General features: G+C 47.2%; 1 protein-coding gene across 2 annotated transcripts in view; it reads right to left on the bottom strand.

The window, feature by feature from the left end:
- Window positions 1-2,746: 2,746 nt before the first annotated feature.
- DNAJC11 (DnaJ heat shock protein family (Hsp40) member C11) overlaps window positions 2,747-23,624 on the bottom strand; it is a 37,167-nt gene continuing 16,289 nt past the window's right edge. Inside the window, exons 4-16 of one of the 2 annotated variants that reach the window (XM_089534540.1) lie at window positions 20,331-20,432; window positions 12,082-12,210; window positions 10,921-11,043; window positions 10,433-10,506; window positions 9,852-10,041; window positions 9,103-9,188; window positions 8,615-8,731; window positions 7,399-7,554; window positions 6,967-7,036; window positions 5,997-6,054; window positions 5,590-5,732; window positions 5,027-5,156; window positions 2,747-4,582 (exon numbers count right to left, since the gene is read on the bottom strand). In XM_089534540.1, coding sequence (XP_089390666.1) covers window positions 4,557-4,582; window positions 5,027-5,156; window positions 5,590-5,732; window positions 5,997-6,054; window positions 6,967-7,036; window positions 7,399-7,554; window positions 8,615-8,731; window positions 9,103-9,188; window positions 9,852-10,041; window positions 10,433-10,506; window positions 10,921-11,043; window positions 12,082-12,210; window positions 20,331-20,432 — 1,404 coding nt within the window. In that variant the 3' untranslated portion in view covers window positions 2,747-4,556. The remainder of the gene's footprint in view (window positions 4,583-5,026; window positions 5,157-5,589; window positions 5,733-5,996; window positions 6,055-6,966; window positions 7,037-7,398; window positions 7,555-8,614; window positions 8,732-9,102; window positions 9,189-9,851; window positions 10,042-10,432; window positions 10,507-10,920; window positions 11,044-12,081; window positions 12,211-20,330; window positions 20,433-23,624) is intronic. The other variant, XM_089534541.1, reaches the window with a different exon arrangement.

Genomic DNA, 23,624 nt, shown 5'->3' with positions numbered 1-23,624 from the left:
TGGTTCCTCTTGGGCTCACCCCTTTGTCAAAGATGGAGACACAGCACCCCCAGGAGGCTGTGGGGTCCCGAGTCTTCGGGGTTTAAATGTTTGCAAAGCAGTCCTACCACTGATGGACTGTGAAGACCCAGAGCAAAAGGCGTATGCTATATTCAGAGATTCAGGTCTTCATTTGGCTGGTTCTTATTCCATCTTCTGAGCTGCCACAGCAGGTGGCAAGTCTGATAAGCCAAACTGAATGGCATCTTCACCAGGAGGATAAACACTGGGCTGTCTGGAAAGTTCACCCATGTACAATCTTCGTTGGAAAACTTTAATTTTTTTTTTTTTAAATTAAAATCACTTGTTTCATGAGAGGAGGCAACTTGTCTGCTTTCCAATCTACAGGTTTATTATTTTTTTTAACTAAATCTGGGCCACAGGTGGGCAACTTGTAATGTGGACACGTGGCATCCAAAAGAGAGGGGCAAAGGGACAAGACTGGGCAAGTACTGGGAAGTTCACCCAAATGCCTTGCACCTCTATGTTGGGCAGAAGTTCTGGTGCAGAAAAAGACGGGGAGAGGAACCCTTCATTTCCCTTTTTGAGGCCAGAGAAGCAGTTCTGGCTTTATGTCAATGTGATATGTTGAGATGTACACACATACACATCTAGAAACAGAGTTGTGTGCCTTCAAAGTTGTTTCTGACTTCTGCCAAGCCTATCATGGAGTCCTCCTGGCAAAAAAAAGACGAGTTGCCTTTCTTTTCCTTTCAGGGTGAGAGAGTGTGATTTACCCACGGTCACCCAGTGGGTTTCCATGGCCAAATGGGGATTCAGAACCTGGTCTACAGAGTCACCGTCCAGTGCTCACACCACTATGCTACATGCACTCTCTTTTGAAAAGATAAGACCAAGAGGCAGTATGATACAGCCATCTTGAAATATCTGAAAGAATGTCCTGTAGAAGAGGAAGGGAGCATGTTTTCTGCAGCTTCATGAACTACAACATAAACCAATGGATTCAAATTACAAGAAAAGAGATTCCACTAAAAAGTTAGGAAGAACCTTTTGGCACTACTAAACCTGTTTGACAATTGGATAGGTTTGATGTCGAGGGAAGCAGACTCTCCATCTTTGGAGATCTATATATACAGATTGGATGAGAGGCTAAGGCCACAGCATCCACTTGGGGAGGACAAGGCATTTTGCTTTGTGATGCTGAATACATCTGTGATGCAGAGCACATCTGCAGCAAAATATGGGCTAGACAAATTTTCGTGCTCCCATTATAGTTGAAGCTGACGGGAGCTGGAGTTCAGCAAGTCCTGAAGGCCAAGGACTGAATAGGTCTCTCTGGCAATAAGGGCAAAGGAGTCTCACCAACCCAAGAATCATCTAGAGAGCTCTGGCTGGTCAGAGCATAAAAGGATATGGAGGGATACCTCATGAAGCCGCTGGCTTCTCTTGGATGCCTGCAAGAGCAGTTGCCCATTGAAAGTGGAAGAACAGTCCCAGTCCTAGCTAGATCTGGTCACCCATTTGTCCTGGCATCTGCTTTGAAGAGTCATCACAGCCTCTAGAGCAATACCAGTGGCCTGAGCATGTGCAAAGCCCTGCCCTGTTACTTCCTTTTCATCAATATTTTCTGTACGGTTTCATTTCATTTCTTGCACGTATGTAGGCAGAAAGAGGGACAGAAGGGGGTGACCTGTGTCCAGCCAATTAAAGCAACTGGCAGCTTGCATTTCTGCAAAGAACAACCTCCCCTCATGTGGGAGGGATCACTTCCAGGTCAAAGGCATCCTTTCCCGTCACCCTAGCAGCCATCTTTTTTGAGGGCAGTGCCCAAATTAAACCAGAGGTTGGCTTTAGCAACTGGCAACTTGGGAAGAAATGCCCAGGCGTCACAAGGAAGGACAACCCCCACCTACCCAGCCCCAGTTTTTCTAGGAAACATCTGCCCGGTAGATGGCACTGTTCGCACGGAAGCCGGAAGAAGTGCCAATGTAACCATCTCTGCCCCCTTACCTCTATGCTCATTCATGCACTTCCCCATAGACAAGCAGGGAACTCACTTCTGGGTTACTGCTGGCTGCATGTGAAGAGCAAAAGGAACAAATCGATGTGAAAAACACCAAGACAGATGGGTCTCAAAAAGCAAAAGCAGCCATGCTGGTCTACACATGGTTGGGCAATATGTTTATCAGTATCGTATTAACATTATTGCCCAACCATAGTTTTTGAAGACAGTGAAATACTTTAGACATGCACAGTGCTGGATTTCTGGGCATGAAACTCCTCATTGTCTCTAAAAGACTAATAAGCAGAGAAGAATTTTTGCAGCATCCACACCCAAAGGGTCTAAATACCCTCAAGGCACCAGTTCCCCTCTCATATTGGAAGCTAAGCAGGTCAGCCCTGATCATCATCAAGGAGGGCCTGAGAACTTTGGTTCTCCTTCTTGTTGGACTCCAGCAATCATTGACCAGCACAGCCAAGGATCAGGAACGCTGGGCACTGCAGTCCCACATCAGGATGTGTGCAGGAATCCCACTCCAGAGCTAGTCCATGAAACCTCTTACAAAAACAGTGTTGGAGGGGGAAAAGACACCCAGGCAAGTCCACAGAAATCACATCCTTCAGTCTTCACAAGGGATTAGAGACAAACTAAAGGTAAGACCCTTCAGCCCCTGTCCAAAAGACTCCAAAGCCCGCAGCAGAGATCTGCTCCATCCCTCACGCCCAATCAAACAACCACCAGCTCTTCTTCCAAATGGGTCACTTTATTGTCCTTATTTGTTATGGGAGACAACGGAGACCCCAGCACCCTCATCAGTGGCTCCCGCGCATAACAAGGACCCCAGCCAGATGGGGCAGGCGACCGGAGTGGGGAAGAGCACCACTGCCGGTTCAAAAGCTGCAGGATCAAGTGGGGTTGGGTTTTGCCCTGAAACAACACTCCGAACAAAGCAGCCTCTCTCAATTTTGCTCCTGATACTATTGTGGGTATCAAACCAGAATGCAGAGTTTTTCCAAGAGGGATTAGGATGAGTATTACCATTATTATAACCATACAGAGTTATTTTTATTTCATCAGCATTAAAGGAAGCTTGGGACAGTACCCACCTGGAACAGTAACAGGGTGTGTCCAGGCAAACTGACATGAATGAAAACCTTTACTATTTGGCTAATGAAAGAAATGGACATGTTCGGCACACAGTTTGGGTCAAGGCAAGAAGAAATGATTAATTCAGCCAAAGAATGGAGGTGAGAGGGAGACACGGCACCTCATTTTAAGGAGAAAGGAGAGGTGCAACTGGCAATGCCTGGGCACCTTGGCACCCCTGATCATTTTGCACAGGGAGATGACTAATGGACTGCCAGTTTGAGAACAGGCTGAGGATCATAATCTGGATCCAAAAAATAAAAGTAAAAATAAAAAATTAAGAAGAAAGCAGTTAATACAAAAAGAAGATGGGGTGGGCTGTGAATGTGCTGTGTGTGTGTTTTGAGAATTCTCAGTTGCTACAGCACCTGCCTTGCTGTGTGCACCCCTCCTCCCCGTGTGCCAGGAGACCTTGCATAAAGTTAAGGAAGGCACTCTGAAGACTGACCAAGAGCAAACCCAGAGCTTCCTGCTCTTCCTCTTCCACAGCCACTTGAATGCTGCCGCCGCCAAGGACAGAAGCGAATGAGAGGCGCGCCTGCAGGCCTCCACCGCTGCTGCTTCCCAAGGGCCAGCAGCACCCATAGGTGCTGTCAGAACAGAATGTTAATACTGACACAGAGCAACTCTTACCTGAACCTTTTTGATTTGGGTGCTCTTGTGTTGTTTCCATTTGCCCTCTCTACTCACATCCTTTCCACTTTTTTGTGTCAAATAACCTGGGTGGTTAATTTTAGCTCGCTTCCAAGCAAGATTCCTGTCCTGCTCGGAAAAGGGACAATGCGACAGAGAGACCACTTTTGGTTAAACACATCACACGTGCATCACACACACACACTCCCAATCTCCCTTCAGCAGTAACAGGTGCTGGAGACACCATGGTTGGAAGGGGCTGAGAGATTCAAAGACAGGCTGGCAGCCAACCTCTGAAGTCCATTTTTGATTTGGAACGCCTGCAAATGCCACACTCTCTGCATGGCCAGCTGGCAACAGGGCATGCCCAGAGGAGATGGCAAAGGTGGGTGCCTGATTCAACTTCTCCCCATCTGATATTTTTTCCAGCCAAAGCAGCCCAAACCCTACAAGAATAGGAACAGCCATCCCATTACACTCGCTTCCCCTTCTGGCCTCCCCTATCTTCCCCTCATGGGCTCATGGCTGGATGGGCCTGGCCCCCTTCCCGGGTGCTGCCTGCGTTGTTCTTGGGTCACCATCTTGTCAAAACCACTTCCTCTCCTTTTTGTCCCACAACATAATCGGTGTAAAACCACCTTCTCTGCAGTTCATAAAGTGTCTCGGTCGATCCAAAGACGCAATTGGATCCAGGGAGGAAAGATGGGTGCTGTTTCTATCGGTTCATCACCCCCTGGTACACAACCCCAAAACTTGCTGCACCTCTCCCTCAGGATTAGCTGTCTGCGTCAATTCGGTGAGCTGTTGGGGCAGAAAAGGGGGAAGAGGGATGGTAGGAAGAGATAAAGAAAGGAGACCATGTTTTATAGAGGCAGATATTGGGAAGACAAGGTCCACTGAAATAAAATATTCTTCGGAGGTGTTAGAGATTGGCTGCCAATCCAAGGCCTTTGTGGTAGATGAACTATGAACATAAGGCCCGATTCAATGGAAGACCAGTTTGTGCATCTGTAACAGAACTAGACACACACAGAGAACCAGACTGATAGAGTGACCCCAGGAGGGGCTTCAATTCCTCCCGCTCTCACAACACCACCTCACCCAGGAGTGGCCAACAGCAGGTGGTCCAGGGGCCAATTTCCTATCCTAGGACACAATGGTGGGGGAAGGTACAAGGATATGAGAAGGAAAATCTGGCCAGGAAGGGGAACAGCCCCTACCCACCCTCTTTTTCTTGCTACTCACATTGCTTTGGTATCCGAAGGGCCTCGTTGTCGGATGACATCACTTGATGTAGGACTCCACGAAACTGGTAGAGCACCTTCAGGCTCTTCTCCTCCCCGATGCAAGGGTCATAGAACCCTGGCAGGCCAGCCTGAGCAAGGGAAAGGAGGGCAGTGTCAGCCAAAGGCAAAGGCAGGAGAAAAAAATGCACCCACATGAGCCATGGGACAGGTACCACACCAAGGTGGAAATAATGCTTGCCAGGGCAGTTGCAACACACCCTCACAGAAGACCACGCAAGGCTGGCACGTTTCAGCTCCCACTTGCAAATCTCTGTTTAAGAGATGTGTGTTGGCCAAGTCTGAAGTCTGATGCAAAGGCCCAAAAAGCCAATGCAATCCTGGGCTGTGAGAACAGGAGTATAGCATTCAGAATGAGAGCCGTAGTACCGTCATTCTATTCTACCTTGCTCAGAAAAGGCCAACCAAAATGCCAAAAGCAGCCCCAAGTCTGTTGCACCTAAGAGAGGTGAGCTGCTGGGGTAAATCTCCCCACCTACCCCTCAAAACCACTGGGACCCTTACTTTAGATGCTTCCGTGAGAATTAGTTTGGAGTCCTTCACCAGGCACTGGAGGGGCACTGTCACATCTATGACCTTTACTTTCTCGTTCCTCTTACTCTGGTCGTTGACAAACTTCCCATACCAGGCGTTCACCACAATCAGGCCTGCCATGAAACACAAACATTAAAATCAACAAACAATTTAAGCAAGATAGAAACATATTAAACTGCTCAGACAAATTAAAGACAGCTTGAAAAGGCTAAAGGAGTTTTAAAACCATGCTTAAAGGAAACGAGGCTCCAATAGAAAGCCATGTTTTGACCATGCACCAAAAAGGTGATGTCAGGAGCATTAGAGAACTGAAGGCGGCCTCTGCAGCCACCTGGATCCCCCAGAAGAGCAAGAAAAGGAAAACCAACTGCTCTTACCCATCCTGGCTTCTTCGGCCTCAATTATCCTCCGGACAGACTCCTGCATCAACCGCACCTACAAGAGGGGACAGAAGAGAATGCGACGCCTGAGGCAGATGCTCTGGAGCAGCAGAGACTGGAGAGAGGAGGGCCTACCACGAGAGAGCCAATCTGTATCTCAAAAGCTCCATGACAGGAGGTCCTGCACTCCGAGTCCGATTGGACATCCTTCCCAGGAAAATGGGGCCAAAATTAATGGGTCATGCACAAGAGTATGGTGCTGGGGAAAATTTGGTCTGGTTCTGATTGTCTGTCCTAAGCAGAATAAAAATCATTGAATCAAAAGGTTTTGTGAGTGGGATTTGCCTTCACAACTGAAGCTGACAGAATTCAGGCCCTTATGTGGCAACACCAATGGAGAAGCATCAGGAACCTTGCAAATAAAGGGGCTGAATCCTGCCCTGCAGAGAGCTCAAGCACCTTCTTTCTCTGAGCATCAGGAGAGGCATCCCCATGCAATTAGGCTTGAATTAAGAAGTGTATGATCTGTTTGCAATGCACTGCAGATGCTCATGTGCAACTACTGTGGTACCTCTGCTCTGGAACTCAGCTCTGTGCCATGATGCATGTTACCAAGAAATGTGTAAGTAACATGGATTGTGTTTGTATTTTACACTTATTAAACATCTAGTGAGAACCATGGTGGCTTGAATGCTGGACTAGAACCCTTGGAGACCAGGCAAGTCACACACTCTCTGCCTAAAGAGGAAGGCAACAGCAGCAAGCTTGCTCTGAATAATCAATTTTGCCAAGAAAACCATGGACTGGGTAACTGTGACTGGAGAAAGAGCTGGTGTGGTGCAGTGGTTTAAGTGTTGAGGTTTCTTGGCCAGATTTTTGCAGAAGAGGTTTTGCGGTTTTGTCTATGCAAACTGTTCAAGAATGGAGAGGAGGAAAGAGTGGGAAAGGGGAAGGAGAGGTGACTTACAGCAGCTTCTGCTTCCTGCTTTTTCTGCAAGATGTCACTAGCACTGCTCTCTCGCTGTTTCTCCAACTCTCTAATGGAAGGGAAGGAACACACAGAGGCACTGAGGTCTGGTCCCCTGCCCACCCCATAGCTGAACATCACAAACAGGACCCCCATCCTCTGGAGCAATGGCGCAGGCAGGAGACTGGGGGCTCTCCCAGGAACTTAATCTGGGGATTAGCAGATGTCAGGCAGAGAAACCCTGTGCTCCAGACCTGTGACCCACTGTGGCCAGCAGCGCATGAATCCAAAGGCCTTGCCTGGCTGCTATTCATAGAGACTTCATCTCTAGCCCTGGAGGGTTTGCACAGCTACTGCAAAGACCCCTTTCCATGAAGGCTTTTTATGGTCTGTTCCTGGGAGATTAGGATTTAAGATGCTGGGGGCACTCACTTCTCCTTTTGTGCCCTCAGATAGGGCCGGATGATGAGCCGGTGCATGGCAAAATAGATGACTAGGGGCCCTGCCGTGGCATAGAAGACAGCACTGGGTAGGAGCTGGTCCGTCAAGTGGATGGGGAAGAAGTAGGTCTGGCTAGCCCTATTCAGCCTGGGATATGAAGAGAGAAATACAAAGAGAGGAGCAATCAGATTAGTTTTATGGGTTGTTACCTGGGAAGGAAACCTGCATGTACAGATCCTCCCACCCTGCTAAAAGCTCTGGGGTGAGGAATACAAACAGCCTAGGTACAGTCCCCAGATTTCAGGGCCAAGGCCCTCTCCTCTCCTAGGCATAGGGGAGGAATCTCATGGCAAGAGCACTGCCTTGGAAAAGTGTCTGCATAAAGACGTAAAGGAATCCAGTAGCACCTTTGAGACTAAGTGGTTTTGCCAAATTCTTCCTCTGAAATACAGCCTACAGTACCTAGGTTTCATTAGCTGTCTCCCATCCAAGTCCTAATCTTGATAATAACTATTAGCAGTAGTATGGGGAGAGATTGCTTCCTCCTCCTCTTTTAGATTCATTTAGAGGCAGCCAGTGTTGTGTGCTGCCCTCTGCTGGCAAAACCTAGGCAGGCACCATAGATTAACAAACTGTAAAGGTTGCCTCCTCTGAACACAGCCAGAGTTCATACATTTCTCGTTGGAAGAGCTCAAAGTAGTACTTTTCAGGGACTGCCACCACCACAATCCCCCAGCCAGCATGGACAAAGTAACATTGCTGTTAACAGGAAACATTCAGCTTCCGTTCTGAGTGATATGCCAAGTAGAGAGCATATTGTAGGGCTGATAAGGATGCCCAGGACTGAGCCAGACTCCAAGGCTACCCAAGGCCACAAGGCACAAGCCCAAATGCAGGGTCAAAGTTTGTGAGAGAGCTGTGTGCCAGAGGCTCTTGTCCACATCTTCCTTCCTCCCGCTCCCATTGCCAGTCTACTTGCCTTCTTCCTCCGGTCCTAATCCCCAGAGCTTTGTCTCCTCAGGAAAGAGCAACATGGCTGGGAAACCAAAGGGGTGGGCCAGGGCAGGTGCCCAACAAGGCCAGTCCCTCAAACGGGGGCTGCTTGGCCCTCATGAACATCCTAGCCTCCTGGCCTTCTTTTGTTTCATCATGGAGCTCCCCAGGTGCAGGCACAAGCAAGCCAAAGCATGGGGAAAAGTCAACTCACTTGATCTTCAGAGAGACTCCCTGGGGAACCCCAACGCTGACCGTGGCCCCAAGGATGCTATGCCGAGAGATCTTCCGCTCTGCCCCGTATTCCACAATAGTCCCAAAAAAACCAGCCCTGGAACAGAAGAATTTGGGCCCACTTAACTGAGGGCAGGCCTCTCAGATCGCTGTCGATTCTGACCAGCATCTGTGTGTATTCTATGCTTGTTCCCAGATCATCCTCCTAGATCTCTGATAGCCAGAAGACAGAGATACTCTAACATGGCACCTGGCACACCAGTTGTGTCCAGGTTCTCAGGTGGGAACCTGGACACAATGCTGGTTGAAGAGAGCATCACCCTATCCACATGCTTCTCAAGTGCACACACTTGTAGGTGTTGTGTTGGCTAGCACTTAAATCCTATTAAGATTACCTTGCACTCCACACCCCAACTAGGTTTCCCCTCTACTGTGTATTTGAGGGTAGAATGCCGACCCAGGACTCACTTGAGGGACCCTTTCACTCGCGTCTGATCCTCATCCTGAAACTTGTGCTGGTAACTGACCATCATGAAGGAGTGGGGAATGCCCAGCTGTGAGTAAGCACAGAAATAAAAAGCCAGCCATTTACAATGATTTCTCCGCCACCTCACTCATCCCAACAAACACAATACAATCCCTGTTCCCTGCAGTGTCTTAATACATAATTTGACCTGCACTAAGTTCAAGATGGATTTTCTTTCAACCAACACAAAATGAAGTGCTGGAATTCAGTTTCACAAGATGAAGCCACTGCTTTAGAGGGCCTTAAAAAGGGACTGGGTAAATTCACCAAAGGTGAGAGGTCTGTAATAATTATGACAGCTGATCCAGAAACAATAAAGGCATAAAAGCCAATGGCCAGCATCATTCAGAGTCCTTGGAGTTGGTAAGACCAATGTTTAATGGCTTTGTAAGTTCAAACTACTTTAATTTGAGTATGTACGGAGTATGAGACTAACTGAAATAAAGAAGTTGGCAGCATGAGCTTTCACAGACTTCAGTCTACTTCCTCAGATGCATAGGAAGTAGACTGAAGTCTATGAAAGCTCATGCTGCCAACTTCTTTATTTCAGTTAGTCTTCCTTCCTCCCCAGAACAGCTCTGCAGATTCCTGGCACAAGCCCTTCACCAAGTGTATACAGCAGATATGTCCATCCCACCTCACCCTTGCCACTGCAGGAAGTTTTTGAGGATAAACGGGAGGAGGACCCCACCTGGAAGGCCATAGTGAAGTGGCTGGTTTTGGTATCCCGGACAATACTCGTATTCATGGCAGACTGGATGCCCCAGCGCCACTGCAAGTAGCCCATGGTGTTCTTGTCCAGATTCCGTGCCAGGACCGTTGTCAGGCCTGGCCGGATCCCACGGGAGGAGAACTGCAGGGCACAGTTGGTTGTGATGAAGCTGCAAGGGAGGAAGAGGAGAGAGCTGACCAGGGAGGGTGAAGGAGAAAACACTCTGTTTCTGAAAGATCCTAGCAAAGGCAACACATAGCTGCCATCCTCTGGTCACAGAAAGACAGGACATCTAGAGAGTGCAGGTGTCTCTCCTTTTACAGGAGAATTGCCACTATGTCTGTCTCATAGTTTCAGGTGATTGCCTGGTGACAGCTGCAAATTGGTTCTGTACCGGCAGTGGTATTTCATGTGTCAATTCAAGAGGTCTGGAGGAAGAGGTTCAGCAATCTTAACACAACTCCCCCTCACAAAAAAGCGGGGCCTACTTCACAGACTACAAAGGCTATGTCAAGCCCGTTCTTTCCTGGAAGGCACAGCGTCACTTTCTAAAGCCTCACCATCTTTGTGTGAGATTCCGGAATACTTTCAGACCCAGCAAAGGCCCCTGGAGGTCACCGGCTCCAAACTCTAGCTGCACAAGGAGAAGAAAGAGAAACCGTCAGGATACAACAGGCACAGCTTCATTCAACAGGACTCCACCAGTGTGCGTGTGGCTTTGAAATCTGAGAGATGAACCTGCCTTTGCTATTGCCACTCTGCTTCTACCACAAGAAAGTTGTGGCCCAGCAAGAGGAACTCCCAAGTCCTGAGTGTTTGGGGGGTCATATCCCCAAAAGCGATGCTACATGGAGTCCTTGGTTCAGTATCTAATGCCACTTGCTTTAACAAGTGAGCCTTATGGGTCTAGAAAGCATGTAACTGGAATTCCAGGATCTCCTATTAAAGAGGCCAAGGCAGCAGCAGCAGCAGCTGCTGCTACAGAGCAGGTCAGTAGCAATTTACAACTGGCCAGAAGTGGCTGGCATCTGGGATGTGGTCTTCTTACCTCTCCCCAGCCTTTGGCAGAGGTCACACGCCTGAGAGCCAAGTTCACAGAACCACCTCCGTTCCCATTCTGGGTTGACAGGTTTCCTGACAGGATTGCCGTATCTGTGGCAGTCAGAGGGGCCTAAAAGACAGACAGACAGTTACCACAACACAACAAGGCTGTTCTCAGGCAGTGTGTTTCTGATGGGCCCCTCATGTGCCAAGGATCTCTACCATATTTAGACCATTGGGCAACAACTGTTTTCTGCTTTCCTGGAAACCTGCTACAGGCTGGGACCTGAAGGTTGCCATGGGGTCACAGATCCCCACTCTTGGTTGCTGTTGTGCATCTTCAAATCATTTCTCACCAACTGCAGTCCTAAGGCAAATCTACCATGGGGCTTTCTTGGCAATATATGTTCTGAGGAGGTTTGCCACTGCTTTTCTCTGGGGCCGATGCAGGAGAAACGTGGCGCACCCCTTTCCCACAAGAAAATATGCGTCTGCACAACCAGGGAGTTCCACAGCCTGGGAGAAGCCACCAAGAAAGCCCTCTTCCTCAGGAGCTTAAGACTCAAGTAGGTTTATATAGTTCACACATAGATATTGCCCCCTGCATCTGTCCCTAACAACTGAGGTACTGAGCCTATCATCCCCCCTCCACTTCCACTCTCAGACACTTATGCTCACCTGCCTGAGTTTTACCAAAGAGGACTCCCATTTGTACCTGGAATTTCCCTGAAGGTTCCCTCACATCTTAGCTCAGCCGACAGCTCAGGGAGGCAGTGAGATGCTCATCAGCCATGGAAAAAGGGAATCCTAGAAACTTCACCCCTTCCCTGACCCCCCTCTTTTTGCAAAGGATTCCTAACTAGGCACAGCCAGGGAACGCCAGCCAAAGAAATACTCTGCTAGCAAGAAGAAGGACCAGGTGGCTCAACTTTGGGCTTCAGAGCTTTTGCGCTCCCATCAGATCTCAGTGCAGATGGCTTGACTGTAAGTGAACCTTCCCTCCTGCTACACCTTGCCATTTCAAGACTGGTAATTGCCTCCCTGAGCTGTGCTTCCATCTTCAGCTGCTCGGCACTGGAGTGTCTCATTAACGCATAAGACTTTATACCATCCCTCTCCGTAGGGTTTGGTTTTTTTTTTGACACACAGACAGATACATCCACCTTACCTCAATAGACTGGGATATGTGCATCTTGTTAATTTCAACACGGGGAAAGCTGCTCCCTGGCACATCTTCGTACTCCTCATCATAGCGATCAAAGAGGTCAGTGGCATCTATTCCTACACTAATTGTCCCCTGGAGAAACAAAACAGGTTCTCAGTGTTAAAACAAGGACACTGCCCTTGGCCTGCCCCAAGGTCTCCTGCTCCCGTAAATGATTCTGCTTTAATCTTGTCCTCTCCTCCTATTCCTTCAAATCTCTCCCGCCAAACCTACCTGTCCTACAAGGCCTTTTGTTCCACCCCCTTAATAACCATTCCCAGCCATGGCCAAGTTAAAGAAGGCATAACTGGATTCACCCACGTTTGTTCCTCACCATCTCTGCTGACACATTTTTCCGTCATTTATCTGGGCCTTGGTCTTCCTATTTACCTGAAGAAATTCCGACTGCAAGCTTTTAGGGCCAGGGACTTTACCCTCACTGTTATGTTTCAAAAGCAAAGAAACAGTCCTTCGCATAAGTTTGTTTTGCATCTCAGTAGGATGCAGCTAATGGTAAACCTCCTTCTGAATAAATCTTGCCTAGAAAACTGGAAGACAGGGAGCCTGCAGGTGCAGTGGTCTGAGTGTTGGACTAGGACCACAGGAGACCAGGGTTCAATTTCCCGCAGATGGCCTTAGGCAAGTCAGGCTCTCTCAGTTTCAGAGAAAGGCAATGGCCAAACAGACCTTGCTAAGAAAACACTGTGAGAGGTTCACCTTGTGTCGTCATACGTTGGAAACAACTTGAAGGCACACAACAACAACAATAACAACAACAGGCTTCTTGGCTTTTCAGTGCAATGTTGCCCATAGCCAGGTATTGACCAGATGCACTGGGCCTGAAGCAGAAAGGTGAAGGGCTGGGCAAGGAGCTGGATGGGCGAGGTCACCCTTGGAGCCCATGAGGAATTGGGGAATCGAGGATGGATGGCCATTGGGAGAAAAGGGGAGAGGTGTCTGGGTGTCAGAAATAATTCCTTTTTTCACCAGATGCCTCGCTCAGACACCCAGAGTTAGCATATGCTGCAGCTTTGGAAAGAGAAGGTAAGTGACACTGTGCCAGGTTTAACCATTGGGTACAGATGCGAAAGGCAGACAGAAAAGAAAGCCGACAAGAGGAAGATTGTTTCATTTGAAATGTGGTGCTGGAGGAGAGGCCTACAGATACCCTCGACTGTCAGAAAGACAAATGAATGGCTTCAAGTATAAATCAAGCCAGAACTCTCACTAAAAGCCAGGATGACTAAGCTGAGTCTATTGTACTCTCAACATTTCATGAGATGACATAACTCACTGGGAAAAGATGATAATGCTAGGAAAAGTGGAAGACACTAGGAAAGGAAGAAGACTGCATGAAAGACAGATGGACTCCATCAAGGAAGCCACAATGGCTGCCCTGAGTCTGTGAGATCTAAACAGAGCAATTGATGGCCAGGGATCTTGGAGGCCTCCTATTCATAAGGTTGCCATAAGTCCATGTCAACTGGATAGCACATAACAATAACAAGTAGATGAAAAACAACATTACAAATTCTATGAACTGGATTGCACCTGTACTTCAGTAAGATAATCTGTTTTTCCTTTCCATAAAAATCTTAGGCCTCTGGGCTACACCTCAGTGAGTCCAGCTGCCTGGATTCTTACTTTAGGGTTCTCAAAAATCGACAGTAAAAAAGAAAACAACTCCCAATCTATCCATCAGCAGCCCTTACTGCTTTAAAATTTCTATCATGGCTCAAGCCAAATTCAAACATGCGTGTTTATTACTTGGTGACTGCAAACCTGCATGCCTGGGCCATGGCACATTGAGCATGATTGATTTAACATCTCTCTTGGGCTCAAGCGAGCAGGACTACCAACACCCGGCTCAAACGATCACACAACCAGCGACTCTGCGTGCCTTGACTAGCCTGTCTCACAGTGGGAAACAGAAACATACATCGGTAACCAAGTCAAGAGGCCTGTGCATGTGAGTTGACACACAGAATTCATTTTTACATGGCCTGAGTCAAAGCACAGACTGATGGAGCGCAGCCGATAAGTCATACCAGAGTAGCGCCTCTGGGAAACTTAATTCAGGGGAAACACATCTTTCTGCTAAACTAAACCCACCATTCGTGGCAAAGGTGAGAAGAGAAAAGTGGGTCAAACATATTTTTCACACCAATATAGAGCAAGGTCACCGCTGCAATCTTCCGCAGCTTGGAGGTGACAGCCGCGAAGATGGCACTTTCAGTATTCCTTGGCTGACCTTTCTGTGCTCACCCTGAAATCTTGTTTTAGAGTTTTCTCTTCTCAGATAATATTGCTCTGCCCATCATACCTCCCCTTCCATTTGCACCACCAGCCTGAAAACGAGAATCTAAGTGTTAGTCACGACAGGCTCTGGCAAACAATAGAGATGATGGGATCCAGCAGAGTCTTCAAGCTAAAACTCTTGGGGAATTGGGTTTTTGGGTGGGTGCACAGGTGGGGAGGCAATGGCACACAATTGGGTTTCTGCTCACAAACCAGAGACCATCGGACCCTCTGCATCCAGCATTTTGCTGGGTCCAGATATTTTTTGCTGTTGCTCTTATAAGCAACATTAGTTTTTCTGCACATTGAGGTGAGGGTTGAACGACTTGGCAATTTCAAGGTAGTCTTTCACCTGAGACAGAACATCCCCCTCCATAATGTTTTTTAAGAGAAAAAAACCTGTTTTTTCCTTTCCTTTGGGACTTCTTCCAAGCCTGCCACCCCATGCTCCATGCCAGAACAATGCTGGCTCTGTTCCGCACCGTAACAGCTACCCATGTTCTTCCCATGATCCTGACGCAGAAAAGCTTCGCTTCTGGCTTTCAAATTAAGCAAAGGAGGAAAACACCCACCTCTTCTAAAAGGAGAGGATATCTGGATCCAGCAGAGGCAAAAAGAGTCAGTTGGCCTGCAAACCTTCTGCTTTCTCGGAGGCCGACCGTGCGCAAGCAAGCAAAGCAGATGCACTTTCTCCCTAATCTGGAATTATCATTTTTTCTCACAGCAGGGTCACTGACATGCTTCAACCCATCAGAGTAGTGTCTCGAAACAGAGGGAGAAAACACTCCTTAAAGCCATGCCTGCACCCACCTGCTGCCAAACCTCTCAAAACCCTGAAACCTGCCTCTATTTGGCTACAGCTCCTCATTTCTGGTTAGAAATGCTTACTGATGTGGAGCCTCTTTTTATAGAACAAATAAAGTGTTGGGGATTTTTAAAAATATCTTGTGTTCTTGTATGAAACGACCACAGCTGCGCTCCCTAATTCCACAGGACGTTGCCTGGAGAGACATTTCCATAGAATGCCAATAAGCAATTGCTGTAAACACCCAGATGGCTGATTTTTATCGCCGGATGCAGAGCCTCCAAACTCACAATGCGGCGCACTCTCTCTCCCCCCCTCGTTTATCGCTCCATAGTCATAGCAAAAATGCCAGCCTCCGCTGGAAATGTCAGCTGAGGGGAAGCAGGAAGAATGACAACTCCTTGCCCACTTACCCACCCCCCTCCTGGAGACAGAAAACATGCCCCTGCCCCATCCTGAGAAGTGCATCCAAAACCACGGCCACTCCAAGACAATTCATGGTTTGTGGAGGGTCCTCATGGGCAGTTAAAGAGTACTGCAGGCAAGGCAGCCAGAAACGAGGGAAGCAAATGTGAGAGAACCCCTATACTGGGCTGCTCAAAGGATGAGCTGGAAAAGTCTGGGGCTGCACCGATTTCAGATGCTGCTTTTCCTTGCCATTGCATGCATGCAGGATGAGCTCTGCAGAGATGTGGCATCTCCATTTTAGCTCCCACAGCATCAAGGTCAAAGGCAATTTTCAATGTCATCTTGCCAATCCAGGCTGTGAGCCCTTCTCCTGAGAAAGGGGTGGTTTCAGGAAAACAGGGAAAAAGAATAATTCAGAGTAGAAGTGAAGCAGGCAGGATCAAATGTACATAACTCAGGTGCCCCAGAGCTGTTTGTGTTAGCTGCCAAGGAAAGGCGACACAAGGGGCTTCACCAACCAATCCAGAAGTTGAGAATGGGAGACTCTGGTCCCTCTGCATGAGCCAAGGTTCACACAGAAACATGTCAAAGACAGCACCCTTAAAACTAATTCCTTTATTTTTGCATGAGCCTTTATGGATTTCAATCCACAGGATGACTCTTATGGCCAGAAAGATTTGCCTCTTTCTGATCCTACCTCTACAACTATCTGAACTGGTCTTTAAATCCCAGTGCACTGAATCCTGAGGACCATCCAGATGTTTCAGATTCCATCTCCCATTGTCCTTTTGTAAAGTACCTTTTAAAAAGCGGGGCACAAACTGAATTAAATCAATCAATAAAATCCTTTTTATTTAAAGAAAGAAAAGGAAAGAGAGAGAGAGAGAGAGAGAGAGAGAGAGAGAGAGAGAGAGATGTGTTAGTCTGTTTCCGCATAAAGAGGAAAGCAGGGGGTCTAGTAGCATCTTTAAGACTGACTTATTTTAGCCTGAACTTTTATGCATTTTGATGCATTACTTCACAATACACAGAACTGAAAGACTGTTACTAAGACTTCTTGAAAGACATGCTGTTGCCCTTTTTGTTGTGGATGTTGTAGCACAGTAAAATCAAAGTGCAAAAATCCATTTTTTTAAAAGAAAGAAATTACAAACCAGGAGGCTGGTGTCTCTCCCCCCCCCCCCAAGTTTGAAAAACAAATAAATCAAAAAGCAGCCTGCCGGCCACATTAAGGAAGTGATTCGCCAAGCCTGATGATTTCTCAACTGCCATTCATTTCAGCAGCACTTGTGCCTCCGCCGTGTTGGGTGGATTGCTCCCTTAACAGTTTTAATTTAATTTTCCAGCGATAACACTGTTGGAGCAGAAGAGGAAAAGGAATTAAATTATATACTGTAAGATGGTTTGCATCCCCAGGGACCAAGCAGGGAACAAACAGTTATTCAGAAGAAAGAGAGATGTCGATAGATAAGCCTCTCCATTCTTCGAGCGGGTTGCCTTTCATTAGTCGCTGTGCGCCAAGGACCTTGGAGCACAAAAAAGCTTTAACTCAGTCGCTGAGGAAGGACTCCAAGCCCTGATTTACACCACTTTGATTGAGAGAGAGCCCTCAGCTGACACACATAACACTCTGCTTTCTCCATCTTAGGTACACCTCAGCTAGTTATAGCTGGGTTCAATCAAACCATGTTTTGTTGTAACAGCCAAACTGGCCAACTGTGGTTTGAATTTGTCATCCCAGCTGAACATAAGCCACAGTCCCCGCGATCCTGCTTTTCAAGTGTATGTAGTTTTTTATTTTGTTCAATCATCTGTGGTCTGATAACTGTTGTTGTTGTTGTGTGCCTTCAAGTTGTTTCTGACTTATCCTATCATGGGATTTTCTTGGCAAGATTTGTTCAGAGGGAGTTTGCCATTGCTTTCCTCACCTATTTGGCATATAGGGAAATTATCAAATGTTGGGGAAAGACAACAGAGGTTGAACTGGGAGACAGTGGGTCAGACGGATGATGACCCTCACAATCGGGGGCAGATGTGTGATTTGTGGAAGCCCCCAGTCTCCCATCCAGGCATTAACCAGGCTTGACCCTACCTAGCTTGTCAACTCAGAGGAGGGTGGCTGTGCTCAGAGGGCTACGGTGGACCCCCTGACTCTGAAGGCCCATAGGGAAAGACAGCCCCAGAATCAAACAGCCCCCCCCCCCCCCCCGGAGGCTGTATGGTTCGGGGGCAAATAGGAGGTGTAAAATGTTCCACTGGACAGCAACAAACAAAATGGGTTTAGCAGTGCTTTGAGCATCTAACAGGCGAAACAACCTGACATATCATTTTATGGTGCATGAAATGATGCATGAGAAGTTCATAACAAATCCGCCACATCACAAATGGAGCAAAGACAACGAAATAAAAGTGTGAGACACTTTTGACAACAATTAATGTAAAGTGCCAGCTGTTATTTTGGGATGGGGAGGGGTGGGAGCAGTGGGCAAGTAAGGAAAAGAGAAGCAAAACTGCATTTAAAAAACATTTTTCCCCAGGCTGCTGGGGATCTGCATGGGTGTTGTGTTATTTCAACAGTGTGTATGCCTGTAATATGTTTGGCTTTTTATAGAAGTGTTCTCTTTTAAGGCACTGTAAGATGCTCTGACTTGGAGACACGACTGAGTATGGATTCAAAAACAAATACATGGCAATGTTTGAAGAAGAATTCCTCTGAAGAAAGGGAAGGGTGCTGTGTCTTCCATGCCAGGATGACTTTAGCAGCCTTATCACTAGGGGAGACCTTGGACATCCTTATATCAAAACAGTCCCTGGAAGATGAAGCAACCCAAAGCCAGCTAACCACTTGTAGCCCAACTTAATCCAAGGTGGACTGATCAGCCCCAGAGGTTTAAAGAAACCTGCCACTAAGAGAGAGCTCTGAGATACCTCCCAGCACCAGGACACTGTAACTCTGGATCTTCTCTTTGCAAACACGAGTGGTGGGCAGTAGGAATGCCAAGGTTGGTGGCTAGATCTGGCCTAGGGGTCACTGTGGACTCAGTTCCTCCCTTCAGGACCAGAAAAAACCTGTGAGGGGCACAATCAATGCCCAACATTTTGAAGTTGGCAAGCTCATAGATAAGCCTGCTTGCTTGGCGGAGATGTTTTGGTGGAGCCTCCCTGAGTCCCTGTACTGGGAGGAAGGCGAGATATTGATGATGATGATGATGATGATGGGATTCTTCTCCTCCTGACTGAACTGGCAGCACCCTTTGCCCACTGCATGTGTCACTGGGTTGGAGACACAAGAGAAGGTTATCTTTGTTGTGGTACCCAATTGGCACCAACACTGGCATCATCTGAGCACCATGTTCAGACTTGGCTGTTGACCACAGTGTGGCTAGGTTGTGGATCAGTGTTTCCTTGGACATTTTTTTAAAAACACAAATTGTTCCAGACTGTTCCAGGGTTTTCTAATGGTCCTTTATTGCTTGAAATCTTTGGATACAGGGCACAAGGTAAACCCATCAACTAATTAACATATGCATGTAGATATTTAGTTAGTAATGATCTTAAACTTCTGCACTGAGAAACCCTTCAAAAGCTCTATTTATCTCCAGCTGCCATCTTTTCACCTGGAGATGTTGGGGCCTGAGCTGAATTCAGAGCATGTCCTCTGCCACTTATCTAAGCTCCCCTGCAAAGTGTGGGGAAAGGGTTTTTTCTACAATGGTTCAGACTGACACCTTGGCAGTTTTAAAATATGTAATCATCTAATATGAAAGGTCTTGTTTTTTTTTGCTTCTTGAGCTGGGAATGGCCTCATCAATAACCACTATTTGCCCCAAGAGTGTCATGAAGGTTTTCTCAGAAATGGATTCTTGCTGTGCCCTGGGAAAGATGCCAACGCTTTTGTGGCTGTTTTGCAATGCTAAATTAAGTCTGGAACATTCCTGAGACTTGGCTGGGGATCCCCCCCAGGTCTGCTGCTGCTGCACCTTCCCTGTTCAACGGTTGCATTTGGCAGGAGGCAGGGCAGAAACCCAACCCAAGAAGAGCAGGCTCCAAGTTCCTTCTTTAGTGTAAAGACTTTAAGATTAACCTTTCTCCCCAGCCAAAAGGAAGCATAACTTACCTGCCCCTGGGCCAGGGATGGCGAAAGTGAGGTCCAGAGGCTGTGTGCTACCAGTGGGGATCCTTCTTGTGGTTCTTGAAGCCTGCCTCCCGGAGTCACCCAGAGCCCCCCACAATACCCCACTCATGAGCCACCTTTTGCTCCAAAAGAGCAAAAAGGGGCTCAAAATGCAGCAACCCTCGCTAGAACCCTGTAGCAGATTTATAAGTTAAGAAAAGTGCATACCAAAATTATCAATTGAAAATTGGCCAAAAATAAAACAAGAAGTGATGTAAGCCATTGGCGTGTGTCCCCATAGGGACTGCAGCTGTGAAAAATCCTCCTCCCCACAGCCATCCACTTTGATCCGATTCATTTTCTGTGGGGTCCCAAAGAGTCAAGTGTTGCCCACCTCTATCCTTGGGGGCCACTTGGGGGCCTCCCATACCTGCCCCTCTGGTACTTTTGTAGAAGCCTCATCTCACCTTCAGTGATGCTCTTCCATAAGGGAAAGAATAAATATGAACCCCAACCATCAGAAAGACACCCCACACCTCCTGGCATGGGGCCACCATCTCTAAACCCATGGATCCTTCCAGGCCTTACCTTGGGGTTGGTCCGCTGCTGAAGTCTCCTCTCCTCCCTCTCTCTCTGCAAACGTTCGAATTCCTCCCTGATTTCAGCAGGCGTCCTCCGCCTCTCCACCACCTGCAGCGGGAAAAGGGGTCAGGTATTAAAGTGTATTTGGCAGCCAGGGAGCGACTGCAAGGCACTTGAGTGGGTGGGATGCAAGTGGGAACGCTTGAAGGGTTTGAATTCTCTGGGTATGGACATGTTCACAAAGGGCTTTCCATCCCTTCTCTTTACTTTGCCACATTCTCCCTCCCTATCACTGGCTTTCAACCAAACGGCAGAGCTTTGATTATTTTGCTCAGAGAGTTGGGGTTTTCACGTAGACAAAACAAAAAAGCACACAAAATGGGACTGTCAAGAGACATGTGATGTGACAAACCTAGTTGCATGAAAAGTGGCATTCTCTGACTGATGACAAACTGCTGAATCCCTTTCCTGAAAGATCCATGGACATGGAGTTGGGTGAGTTGGCACCCAGATGTAATGAGCTGCAAGCAAAGAATTGGTTCCCTTTAGATTAATGGGCATCTTTCTGATACTAGGAAACAGCCACCTTCTTTGGTTAAGTAAAAGAGGCCTGGTTTTCTCTCATACAGGCATTCCTGCAACAATGACAATAGCAGGCTCATGTCTTCCAACAGCTGCTCTGCAGAAGCTAAACTGTTCCAGACTTGGTCAGTTGCTGGGTGTCATTTCTTGATGCTATTTTGAAAGGGACTGCAATGGAAAACAGAGCTATTTGGGCTTGCTGTGGGTGTGTCTGGCCCACATGGGGGCAGAGGAAATTGGCCCCTGCCCTAAAACCAAGTACTTGACTAAGGAACCAGTGGAAGTTCACAGCAAATGTGGGGACTCAACTAGAGACTCCTTGGTCCATTTTCAGTCAGTCCACTAGAATCCAGGCAGCTGCCCAAGCCAGTTTGATGAGGAAAGATGTGTCTCCTTCGAGGAAGACATTGCAGTCTACTTGTCCAGGGGGAAAATTATTTCCTGCCAGAAAAGAAGTGTTTCCTCAACTGCAGACATCTTTGATAAGCGAATTGCAGAGTTCAGCAAATCTGAAAACAGGATGGTGCACAAACGTAAGAGTCTGGGAAAGAAATGTCTGCCTTGCTCTCCAATTCCAAACTCCAAAAGGACTTGATAGAAACGAGGGCATTAAATCTGTAAGGTTTGGCAAGGCCAGAAAAGGGGAGATTTCTTGTGGGGAGTCTGAGCTGCTTAACCTCTGCAAGCCTGAATTAATGACTTTAAATTACTTTATCTCTGACACTCCTTGTGTCAGGAGGAAGGCAAAAAGCAGCTCCTGGGGCCTCAGTTCACCCCATTTCTAAACATCACATGATAAAGTGAGTTGCACATTCTGCTCACATCTGGCAGAAGCTAACGGCAACGTTAAGAATGCCTGCCCTGCAGCATCCAAATGAGGTCAGAGAGGGACCAGTCCATTTCTCATCTTCTAGCTGGTTATTTTTCCTGGCTATTTCTGGTGGGTCCATCACTGCTGCCCATTTGTTATAGGAACTACCCCACCTTTTCTCCAAAAGTGGCATTTTGGGCCTCTCCACCGTCATGCATTGGGACCAGTCGAGATAAAGCGCAAGCCAGCAAGCTCCATAAACCCAGCAGACTACCTGAAAGACCTGTTTAATATCAAAAGATGCCCATTTTTCAACAGCAGAAGTAGACCTCCAGCCAGTTCTGTGTTTTTGGGGGTTGAGATATTTTTTTTTGGGGGGGGGGAGCAGTCCATTTGGCCCCTGAAGGGTCCTGGGGTGCAGAATTGCCCCCCACCCCTGCCTGACCTACTACAGTTGCCTGCCCTGACTTACAGGGATTCTGCTTCTCCATTCAGCCAAATGCTGCTGGTTGTGAGTGCCATTATGCCATGACTGGGTTGAGAGCCCAATGCAGATGTCTCCAGGTTCTCTGTGAAGCCGAGGCATTTCCAGCCTTCCCCTGACTGGTGCGGCTGAATGCAAAGAAGAATGAAAACTACTCTCTGATTATGGTGTTTCTGACAAAATGGCCCATAATGGCTATTTATCTTATTTTAAAATGTAGTAAGTTATACTTTACAGCAATTTTCTCCCATATTAATTCCGTAGTGCCCATTTCCAGTTCCTTGCTAATGTGCGTTTCTTGAAAAATTATATTTGCTTTTTCTTTCCTGGGTTTTGCAAACACATTTCCCCCTTTTTAATCTCATCAATGAGGCCATTTACAGACAACACTGTTTTAATTTTAAACTTGGGGACATATACCCAAGAGGAGACTGTGAGGCTTAGATTCTTATTTTTAAAAAATAAAAGGAGTGCTAGCTCTTGTTTCCACTCTTGTAAAATGTGTCCTGTATCTGAACAACTATGTTAAGATGGAGACTCTGATTGTACAGGTATGTTGGAGCTGCGTGTTTGTTTTAGGATATTTTGGTCAAAAATCACACACAGGGCTAAGAGCAGTCTTTAAAATCCCAGGGCTCCACCTGTCTAATTATTAATATCCTTCTAGACTTTGCCTAGCCCCAGACTGAATTAAGCTTAAATGGTTGTTCTCAAATATTCTCAACAACTGACATACAGAGAGTAGACTGGGCTTGGCCATTTTAGGAACTTTTACTGTTAGCAACTATAAGAGCTGAAGCCCTCTCTAATGCACAGGTTCAGTGGAGCAAGCATCTAAGAGCTTCCAGGGTGGAATAACTGGGAAGGAAAGCTCACTAGCCCCAACACACACTCCCCAAGCCCACCCACTTCTTTGTTGTCATACGCAGACACCAGCTTCCCTACTGACCTTTTCTCAGCAGCCACAACAGTGTTGAAACAAAAAGAAAACAAAGGGCAAGAGAATTTAAGAGCACTTAAATACTGGCAGCTGTTTTAAAAGTAATACCATGGCCTCCCCAGAGTGAAGGCTATTACTGAAGTGGGACAGGATCTTATATTAAACAATCCATCCAGTAGCTCCAGGAACACGGAACGTTCCTTCATGGCAGCCCCATAAAATGTGCTCTGCTGGCAAGATGTGGCTCCGCCACATAAGTAATGGGCTCATTTCTCTACGGAGCATCGCCCGCCATACATCTCTGAGCCAATACCCAGGGAGAGGAGGCATTTTCTATGTGCTTTCTGCTAAAGGTGGTTCTTCATATTTCAGCAAAGATCTTCTTCATGTCTTTTTAGCACGGTCGTCATTTGCTCTTGGGATGCATCCCTGATGCTTGGGAACTTGACTAGTCTGCTCTGCCTTTTAATCACAAATTCAGTT

Source organism: Sceloporus occidentalis, unplaced genomic scaffold (genome assembly GCF_023333645.1).
Source record: "Sceloporus occidentalis isolate IW3139 unplaced genomic scaffold, rSceOcc1.0.p SCAF_8, whole genome shotgun sequence".
Classification (NCBI taxonomy): domain Eukaryota; kingdom Metazoa; phylum Chordata; class Lepidosauria; order Squamata; family Phrynosomatidae; genus Sceloporus; species Sceloporus occidentalis.
Note: the sequence above shows the minus strand (reverse complement) of the source record. Positions and strands in the feature narration are given on the sequence as shown.